Source organism: Nerophis lumbriciformis, linkage group LG37 (genome assembly GCF_033978685.3).
Source record: "Nerophis lumbriciformis linkage group LG37, RoL_Nlum_v2.1, whole genome shotgun sequence".
NCBI lineage: Eukaryota > Metazoa > Chordata > Actinopteri > Syngnathiformes > Syngnathidae > Nerophis > Nerophis lumbriciformis.
Genome location: NC_084584.2, coordinates 6,636,897 through 6,648,965, shown reverse-complemented (window position 1 = coordinate 6,648,965; position 12,069 = coordinate 6,636,897). Strand labels below are relative to the sequence as shown.

Sequence of the window (12,069 nt, the reverse complement as noted above, 5' to 3'; positions counted from 1 at the left end):
TCTTTTTTTTTTTTTTTTTTTTTTTTTAAAGCAGCAAAGTGCTCATGTCAAATAAAGGATCTTTGACTAGCATTTTTTTTCTGCAGTGGGCCTATGTCTGTAAAAGCAGAAAAGTGCTCCTGTCAAAGGATCTTTGACTAGCATTTTTTTTTGCAGTGGGCCTATGTGTCCAAAAGCAGCAAAGTGCTCCTGTCAAATTAAGGATCTTTGACTCATTTTTTTTTTTTTTTGCAGTAAGCCTATGTGTGTAAAAGCAGCAAAGTGCTTATGTCAAATGAAGGATCTTTGACTCACTTTTTTTTTCGAGTGGGCTTATGTGTCTGAAAGCAGAAAAGTGCTCATGTCAAATAAAGGATCTTTGACTAGCATTTTTTTTCTGCAGTGGGCCTATGTCTGTAAAAGGAGAAAAGTGCTCCTGTCAAAGGATCTTTGACTAGCATTTTTTTAATTTATTTTTTTTTTTTTTTTTTTTTTTTTTTTGCAGTGTGTGTAAAAGCAGCAAAGTGCTCCTGTCAAATAAATGATCTTTGAGTAGCATTTTTGGAAGACTGTTCTTAAGGACAACAGAGTACTCATGTCAAATAAAGGATCTGTGAGTGGCTTTTTTTTTTCCAGTGAGCCTACGTCTGTAAAAGCAGAAAAGTGCTCCTATCACATAAAAGATCTTTGACTAGAAAACATTTTTTTGCAGTGGGCCTATGTCTGTAAAAGCAGAAAAGTGCTCTGTCAAATGAAGGATCTTTGGCTCACATTTTATTTCTGCAGTGGGCCTATGTGTGTAAAAGCAGCAAAGTGCTTCTGTTAAATAAAGGATCTTTGGCTCGCTTTTTTTTTTAATCTATTTTTTTGCAATAGGGCTATTATATTATATTACCTACTCAGTGGCCTAGTGGTTAGAGTGTCCGCCCTGAGATCGGTAGGTTGTGAGTTCAAACCCCGGCCGAGTCATACCAAAGACTATAAAAATGGGACCCATTACCTCCCTGCTTGGCACTCAGCATCAAGGGTTGGAATTGGGGGTTAAATCACCAAAAATGATTCCCGGGCGCAGCACCGCTGCTGCCCACTGCTCCCCTCACCTCCCAGGGGGTGATCAAGGGGATGGGTCAAATGCAGAGGACAAATTTCACCACACCTAGTGTGTGTGTGACAATCATTGGGACTTTAACTTTAACTTTAACTTTAACTTTATTATCTATAAAAGCAGCAAATTGCTCCTGTCAATCAAAGGATCTTTGACCAGCAATTTTTTTTTTTTTTTTTTTTTGCAGTGGGCCCAAACATAGTGGGCCTATGTTTGTAAAAGTAGCAAAGTGCTCCTGTCAAATAAAGGATCTTTGGCTCGCATTTTTTTTGCCCTAGGTCTATGTCTGTAAAAGCAGCAAAATGCTCTCGACAAAAGATCTTTGACCAGCATTTTTTTTTTTTTTTTTTTTTTGCAGCAGGTCTACATCTGTAAAAGCAGCAAAATGCTTTTGACGGATAAAGGATCTTTGACCAGCATTTTTTTTTTGGCAGTAGGCCTGTGTCTTTAAAACAGCACAGCACTCCTATGCAATAAAGGATCTTTGACTAGAATTTTTAAATACTATTTCTTTTAAAAACAGCAGAACGCTTCTGTCAAATAAAGGATCTTTGACTAGCATTTTTTTTTCTGCAGTAGGCCTATGTCTTTAAAAATTAACAAAGTGATTATATCAAATAAAGGATCTTTGTATCACTACTATTTGTTTTTTGTTTTTATTTTTTATTTTGTAGTTGGCTTTTGTTGAAAAAAAAAAAAAAACAACAGCATTCCTGTCAAATAATCTTTTATCTATTTTTTATTTTTATTTTTTTGCATCCTGTCTTTAAAACAGCCGAGCGCTCCTGTCGTATACAGGATCTTTGACTAGCATCTTTTTTTGTACAGTTTGCCCTTAAACACAGCACAGGATCTTTGACCAGCGATTTGGAAAAAATAGGTCTTAAAGACAGCACAGATTTCCTCTCAAATAAAGGATCTTTGGCCAACATGTTTTTTTTCAGCTTGTTTTTAAAACAGCGCAGAGCTTCGGTCAAATAAATTATCTTTGTGTAGCTTTTTTTTCAGTATGTTTTTAAGAAGAAGAAAAAAACAGAGTGCTTCTGCCATTTACAGGATCTTTGATTAACATTTTGAAAGACAGCTCCTAAAAATAATAATAAAGGATCTTTTTTTTTTTTTTTTTTTTTCCATTAAAACCGCAAAGCGCTCCTGTTTTTATAGAGGATCTTTGATTTGTGTTTTCATGAATGACTATATTTATGATTATATTAGGCATTCCACAATGGGTGGTAGGTGCTTCACCCGGGATGTGAATCACCTACAAATAATAGTAGTCAATGGTGGCCATGACGACAGGCAGCTGCCATGGCAACCAAGCATCCCTGAGGGGTGTGACTAATGAAATGTGCTGCAGTCTCTTCTTGTCAATGACAATCTCATTCTGTTATTGCAGCCTATCCACATATCTATATGTCAATATTATATGTCAATATTACTATATATTATATGTCAATATTATATGTCAATATTACTATATATTATATGTCAATATTATATGTCAATATAATATGTTATATGTCAATATTATATGCCAATATAATATATGTCAATATAATATATTATTTGTCAGTATTATATGTCAATATAATATATGTCAATATAATATATTATTTGTCAATATTATATGTCAATATTATTATATATTATATGTCAATATTATATGTCAATATAATATATTATTTGTAAAGATATTATGTCAATATAATATATGTCAATATAAAATATTATTTGTCAATATTATATGTCAATATTATTATATATTATATGTCAATATTATATGTCAATATAATATATTATATGTCAATATAATATATTATATGTCAATATTATGTGTCATTACTATTATATATCATATGTCAATATAATATATTATATGTCAATATTATAATATTTTAATACGTCAATATTATACATCATATGTCAATATTAGAATATATTATTATGTCAATATTATTATATATGTCAATATTATTATATATTATATGTCAATATTATATATTATATGTCAATATTGTAATATATTAATATGTCAATGTATATTATAGCACATATATATTAATATGTCAATATATTATATAATATATGTCAATATTACATATTATATGTTGGATGGATGGATGTATGTCAATATTATAATATATTAATATGCCAATATTATTATATATTATGTCAATATTATAATACATCAATACGTCAATATTATTATATGTCAATATTATATGTCAATATTATAATATATGTCAATATTATTATATATTATATGTCAATATTATATGTCAATATTATACTATATGTCAATATTATTATATGTTATATGTCAATATTAAAATATATTAAAATGTCAATATTATTATATATGTAAATATTATTATATGTCAATATTTGTATATATTATATGTTAATATTATATATTATATGTCAATATTATAATATATTATATATCAGTATTATATATTAATATGTCAATATTGTTATATATTATATGTCAATATTATAATACATCAATATGTCAATATTATTATATATTATATGTCAATATTATAATATATTATATGTCAATATTAAAATATATTAAAATGTCAATATTATTATATATGTAAATATTATTATATGTCAATATTTGTATATATTATATGTTAATATTATATATTATATGTCAATATTATAATATATTATATATCAGTATTATATATTAATATGTCAATATTATTATATATTATATGTCAATATTATAATACATCAATACATCAATATTATTATATATCATATGTCAACATTATATGTCAATATTATAATATATGCCAATATTATTATATATTATATGTCAATATTATATGTCAATATTATACTATATGTCAATATTATTATATGTTATATGTCAATATTAAAATATATTAAAATGTCAATATTATTATATATGTAAATATTATTATATGTCAATATTTGTATATATTACATGTTAATATTATATATTATAATATATTATATATCAGTATTATATATTAATATGTCAATATTATTATATATTATATGTCAATATTATAATACATCAATACGTCAATATTATTATATATTATATGTCAATATTATAATATATGTCAATATTATTATATATTATATGTCAATATTATATGTCAATATTATACTATATGTCAATATTATTATATATTATATGTCAATATTAAAATATATTAAAATGTCAATATTATTATATATGTAAATATTATTATATGTCAATATTTGTATATATTATATGTTAATATTATATATTATATGTCAATATTATAATATATTATATATCAGTATTATATATTAATATGTCAATATTATTATATATTATGTCAATATTATAATACATCAATACGCCAATATTATTATATATTATATGTCAATATTATAATATATGTCAATATTATACTATAATATATGTAAATATTATAATATATTAAAATGTCAATATTATTATATATGTAAATCTTATTATATGTCAATATTTTTATATATTATATGTCAATATTATACGTATATTATACGTCAATATTATAATATATTATATGTCAGTATTAGAATATATTAATATGTCAATATTATTATATATATGTCAATATTATAATATATTAATATGTCAATATTATAATATATTATATGTCAATGATCTAATATATTAATATGTCAATTTTATTATATATTAAAATGTCAATATAATTATATATTATATGTCAATATTATTATATGTCAATATTTGTATATATTATATGTCAATATTATAATATATTATATGTCAATTATCTAATATATTAATATGTCAATTTTTTATATATTATATGTCAATATAATATATCAATATGTCAAAATATTATACAGTATTATCATTCAGAATCTCTTAAGGTCGAACTGTTGATGCTTAAAACACACCTTAAAGTGGACTTTGTGTGTGTGTGTGTGTGTGTGTGTGTGTGTGTGTGTGTGTGTGTGTGTGTGTGTGTGTGTGTGTGTGTGTGTGTGTGTGTGTGTGTGTGTGTGTGTGTGAGGTCAGCTTTCCGACGTTTGTCCAGTTTGACTTGGCAGGAAAGAAAAAGATGTTTGTTGAACACAATCAGTGAGAGATTAAATCTACAGGATTCTTGCTAAGACTGAAGGAAGACAATTCTTTTTAAACATGATTTATAAGCCTGTTAACTGCCATCTTGGATTGTATTCAACAGAAAGCAATAGAGTTCTTGTTACAAATCACCTCTGGGCATTTGGAGATAGCATCAAAATCAATAGGGTTCTTCACTTGGCTGATTAAACGGGGGAAAAAACGACTGAAAATGTTAAACAATGGTGGCGGGCAGGGGGGGGGGGGGGGGGTTGACCTCTGTCATCTTTTTGTTTTAATGAGACAAAATCAGTAGAGTTCTTGAATAGGTGGTAAGTAAATAACAAAGGTCATTGATCAATTTAAAGTAATATGAATATAAAGTATAAGGTAAATTTAAAAAAAATTAAAACAAATACCAAGGAAATAAGCGGGTTCATAAAAGTTTTGAAATAAATAAATAAAATAAAATACCCCAAAAATCAGCAGGGTTATAAAATTACAAAATAAATGAGGGAAAAAATTATTTAAAATAAAAAAAATACACAGAAAATCAGCAGGGTGATAAATTAAAACAATAAATAAATAAGTTTTTTAAAAAATCTGTTAAAAAATAAGTAAATGAAAACATATAATAATAATAAGAAAATACCCAAAAGACCAGCAGGGTTATAAAATTAAAAAAATAAATAAATAAGCAAATAGAAAGAAAAAAAACTCAAAAAATCAACAGGGTATTAAAATACAATTTAAAAAAGTAAATGGAAAAAAAATAAAATACAATTTAAAAAAAATACCCCAAAAATCAGCTGGGTTATAAAAAAAATTTTAAAAATAAATAAATGAGTAAATGAGAAAAAAAATACCCCAAAAATCAGCAGGGTTATAAAATGAAAAAATAAATAAATAAGTGAATGAGAAAAAAAGATTTACAAAATAAAAAATACTAAAAAAAATCAGCAGGGTTATAAATAAAAAGTAATAATTATAATAATAATTAAATGAAAACAAATAATAATAAAAATACCCAAAACACTAGCAGGGTTAAACATTTTTAAAAAAGTATAAAGAGTAAAATAAAAAAAATAATCAGCAGGGTTCCTGCTTTTACAACCACTATAAGATAAACAGATGAATTTTTATTTTTTTTAAGTTGAAATTTGACCCTGGACAACCTGTTTCTGACAGCAGCCAAAATCACTAGAGTTCTTGTTCAAATATATATATGTATATATATATATATATATATATATATATATATATATATATATATATATATATATATATATATATATATATATATATATATATATATAAACCATATGTTGACCTGATTTAACATTCAAAGTGTGGCAGTGTTCAAAATCAATAGGACAACTGCTAAAAACAAGACTACTCAGGTCCAGTGTGTTAAAAAACACTGAAAATATTTTTGTTTTTTTAGGATTGTGTCGTAGATGGACAACAAGTTAGTGAGGACAAAAGTAAACGTTAGAAATGATGAGAGACAAAGCAGTCGAGTCTCTGTTGGTTTTCAGCTTGAATGAGGCGCCGCTCAAACAGAACACTGTTGATTTTGTTGATAAGAAACACAAACACTCGGTTGGTGAGTCCATTCACTGTGTGTGTGTGTGTGTGTGTGTGTGTGTGTGTGTGTGTGTGTGTGTGTGTGTGTGTGTGTGTGTGTGTGTGTGTGTGTGTGTGTGTGTGTGTGTGTGGTTTGTCTCGGGCTGGCTGCACGCCTCATCGCCCAGCAAGACGGAACCAGAACCTTTCGGGCTGGCTGGCGGTTGTACAAGCCCAGTGCAGAATAACAACAAAAACAGAAAAAAAAACAACCTATTAAACAACAGCAATAAAAAAAACAGCAACAACAACCAAAACGAAAACAACAACCCCAACTAGCAACAAAAACAACAAAAAACAAAAAAACAACAGCTACAAGAACAAAAACAACAACCAAAACAACAACAATGAAAAATCGACACCAAACCAAAAACAACAAAAATGTAAACAACAACAATAAAAGCAACAACCCAAAAACAACAGCAACAAAAATAACAACAGAAAACAACAATTACAAGAACAACAACAAAAAACAACAATCATAATACAGCAACAACAACATCAATAAAAAGAACCAAAACAACAACAATAAAAACATCAACAACCAAAAACAATGAAAACAAAAACAACAACAAAACAACCACAAGAACAAACAATAACAACAACACAAAAACAACACCTAAAACATAACAAACAAAAACAACAACAGCCAATAAAAACAACAACGAAAAACAAAACCAACAACAACTAAACAATAACAACAAAAACAACAACACAAAAACTACAACCACAACAAAAGCAACAGACAATAAAAAACAATACAACAAAAGCAACAACAATAACAACAAAATAAACAACAATGAAACAACAGCAACAAAATAACAATAACAAAAACAAGAACCAAAACAACAACCCCCAAAACAACAATCAAACAACAACAACTACAAGAACAACAACAAAAATAAAAACAGAAAACAACAAGAACAACTACAAAAAACAACAACAATAAAAACAACATTCATAAAACAGCAACAAAAACATCAGTAAAAAGAACCAAAACAACAACAATAATAATATCAACAACCAAAAACAATGAAAACAACAACAAAACAAAAACAACCACAAGAACAAACAATAACAACAACATGAAAACAAAAACAACACCTAAAACATAGAAAACAAAAACAACTGAAACAATAACAACAACACCTAAAATAATAACTAAAACATAAAAAACAACAACAACCAATAAAAACAACAACGAAAAACAAAACCAACAACAACTAAACAATAACAACAAAAGCAACAACACAAAAACAGCAACCACAACAAAAGCAATAGACAATAAAAACAATAAAACGAAAAACAAAACCAACAACAACTAAACAATAACAACAAAAAACAACAACACAAAAACAACAACCAATAACAACAAAAATAACAACAGAAAACATTAACTACAAGAACTACAACAAAAAACAACAACAATAAAAACAACAATCATACAACAGCAACAAAAACATCAGTAAAAAGAACCAAAACAACAACAATAAAAACATCAACAACCAAAAACAAAAACAATGAAAACAACAAAACAAAAACAACCACATGAACAAACAATAACAACAACACGAAAACAATAACTAAAACATATAAAACAAAAACCACCACAACAAAATCAACAACAACGACTAATAAAAACAACAACGAAAAACAAAACCAACAACAACTGAACAATAACAACAAAAACAACCACCACAACAAAAGCAACAGACAATAAAAAGCAACAAAACGAAAACAACAACAAAAAGCAACTAAAACAATAACAACAACACAAAAAACAAAACCAACAACTAAAACAACAACAACAAAAGTGTATTAGTACAATCACCGCTGCAGTTACAAGTCTTCATGTTGTAGCATTTAGCAAACGATGCACAACAACAACAACAACAACAACACAACTGTTGAGTCAAACATCCTTAATTGTGCAAATACATAATAGTAATTATTTCCATGAGAGATTTTTAAAAGAGTTTCAGCAAGTAGAACCTCAGACAACACTGGCCTAGTGCAATACAGTAGCATAGTAGGCCTAAGTATTCACTAAAAACAAAGCAGAGGTTTTATTCAACAAAGTAACTGTGTGTGTAACACTGTGTTTGAATGGAAAATAAAACACTGTACTTTAATCAAGGGATTATTTGCCGTACCACTAGATGGAGCCTGTATGTATATATATATATATATATATATACTGTATGTATGTATATATATATATATATATATATATATATATATATATATATATAAAAGCTAACATGCTAACAACTAGCATGTATCACATACCAGCTTATTTGACTCTCCGGCATATGCATGTAAAATTTGTTTACAGAAAAAGGAGACAATAGCTAGCATGCTAACAATTAGCATGTGTCACGTACCAAGGTGTATAACAGATACAAAATTTGCCAAAAAAAAAAAGTTCATGCTAGTCTCGCTAACATTTGTCTCCTCTTGTCCCGTGTTGATGCTAACATTGAATTGATGCTAACATATATTGCATGCTAACATTTAATTGATGCTAACATATATTGCATGCTAACATTTAGTTGATGCTAACATATATTGCATGCTAACATTTAATTGATGCTAACATATATTGCATGCTAACATTTAATTGATGCTAACATACATTGCATGCTAACATTTAATTGATGCTAACATATATTCCATGTTGATGCTAACATATAATTGATGCTAACATTTAATTGATGCTTACATATATTCCATGTTGATGCTAACATTTAATTGATGCTAGCATATATTCCATGTTGATGCTAACATATAATGATGCTAACATATATTGCATGCTAACATTTAATTGATGCTAACATATATTGCGTGCTAACATTTAGTTGATGCTAACATATATTGCATGCTAACATTTAATTGATGCTAACATATATTGCATGCTAACATTTAGTTGATGCTAACATATATTGCATGCTAACATTTAATTGATGCTAACATATATTGCATGCTAACATTTAATTGATGCTAACTTATATTGCATGCTAACATTTAATTGATGCTAACATATATTGCATGCTAACATTTAATTGATGCTAACATATATTCCATGTTGATGCTAACATTTAATTGATGCTAACACATATTGCATGCTAACATTTAATTGATGCTAACATATATTCCATGTTGATGCTAACATATAATTGATGCTAACATATATTGCATGCTAACATTTAATTGATGCTAACATATATTGCATGCTAACATTTAGTTGATGCTAACATATATTGCATGCTAACATTTAATTGATGTTAACATATATTGCATGCTAACATTTAATTGATACTAACATATATTCCATGTTCATGCTAACATATAATTGATGCTAACATATATTGCATGCTAACATTTAATTGATGCTAACATATATTGCATGCTAACATTTAATTGATACTAACATATATTCCATGTTCATGCTAACATATAATTGATGCTAACATATAGTCCATGTTGATGCTAACATTTAATTGATGCTAACATATATCCCATGTTGATGCTAACATATAATTGATGCTAACATATATTGCATGCTAACATTTAATTGATGTTAACATATATTGCATGCTAACATTTAATTGATGCTAACATTTATTGCATGCTAACATTTAATTGATGCTAACATATATTGCATGCTAACATTTAGTTGATGCTAACATATATTGCATGCTAACATTTAATTGATGCTAACATATATTGCATGCTAACATTTAATTGATGCTAACATATATTCCATGTTGATGCTAACATATAATTGATGCTAACATATATTGCATGCTAACAGTTAATTGATGCTAACATATATTGCATGCTAACATTTAATTGATGCTAACATATTTTGCATGCTAACATTTAGTTGATGCTAACATATATTGCATGCTAACATTTAATTGATGCTAACATATATTCCATGTTGATGCTAACATGTAATTGATGCTAACACATATTGCATGCTAACATTTAATTGATGCTATCATATAGTCCATGTTGATGCTAACATATAATTGATGCTAACATATATTGCATGCTAACAGTTAATTGATGCTAACATATATTGCATGCTAACATATAATTGATGCTAACATATATTGCATGCTAACAGTTAATTGATGCTAACATATATTCCATGTTGATGCTAACATATAATTGAAGCTAACATATATTTCATGCTAACAGTTAATTGATGCTAACATATATTCCATGTTGATGCTAACATTTAATAAATGCACATTTTCCATGTTGATGCTAACATTTAATTGATGCTAACTTTTATTGCATGCTAACATTTAGTTGATGCTAACATATATTGCATGCTAACATTTAGTTGATGCTAACATATATTGCATGCTAACATTTAATTGATGCTAACATATATTCCATGTTGATGCTAACATTTAATTGATGCTAACATATATTCCATGTTGATGCTAACATTTAATTGATGCTAACATATATTGCATGCTAACATTTAATTGATGCTAACATATATTGCATGCTAACATTTAATTGATGCTAACATATATTCCATGTTGATGCTAACATATAGTTGATGCTAACATATATTGCATGCTAACAGTTAATTGATGCTATCATATATTGCATGTTGATGCAAGGGACAAGCGGTAAAAAATGGATGGCTGCTAACATAGAAGATGCACTTACATTCATTGGGGTGCCGCGGGGTCCTCCGGGTGTCCCCTAAAAAAGGTGATTAGTATGCAAGGAGACAATCCAGCCTGGTTTTCCCAAAAAAAAAAAAAAAAAAAAAGAAAGAAAAAAACACAGCTTCTCCACGCACAAAAAAAAGAGGTCAATTCCACGGACTGTTCCCAAATCCTGCTCCTGCGTGGAAGTCCACCCTTCTAGTCCTCATGGAAGCCAGTCAGCATCCACACACTCACAGGAGTCTGCGCTCCCTGCAGCCTCAGCGACTGACCGACTCTCTTCCAGCAGGAGGCCCCGCCCCCTCCATCATGTGTGTGCCGGGGACAGCCGCACAAAAGCGGGGGAAGGAGGAGGGGTGAAGGCGGTGAAGGAGGCGAAGGAGAGGCTTTGGTGCCCCCCAGCTCTCCTCGGTGGAAGTCGAAGTGTGCGAGACAAAGGATGCTCACCGGCTGCATCTCTAATGTTAAGGCTTAAAAAAAAAGTTTTTATTTATTAAGAAAAAAAAAAAAATGTAATTATTATTTAAAAAAAAATTTATTTTTATTTTTTTTTTTTTTTTTTAGAGGGGTGGGCCTGGAGG

At 28.1% G+C, this 12,069-nt stretch overlaps 1 protein-coding gene across 1 annotated transcript in view; it reads right to left on the bottom strand.

The window, feature by feature from the left end:
• dchs1b (dachsous cadherin-related 1b) overlaps positions 1–11,713 on the bottom strand; it is a 204,410-nt gene extending 192,697 nt beyond the window's left edge. Inside the window, exon 1 of the mRNA XM_061931586.1 lies at positions 11,487–11,713. Within this exon, the coding sequence (XP_061787570.1) occupies positions 11,487–11,488 (2 nt within the window). The 5' untranslated portion in view covers positions 11,489–11,713. The remainder of the gene's footprint in view (positions 1–11,486) is intronic.
• Between the last annotated feature and the right edge of the window lie 356 nt (positions 11,714–12,069).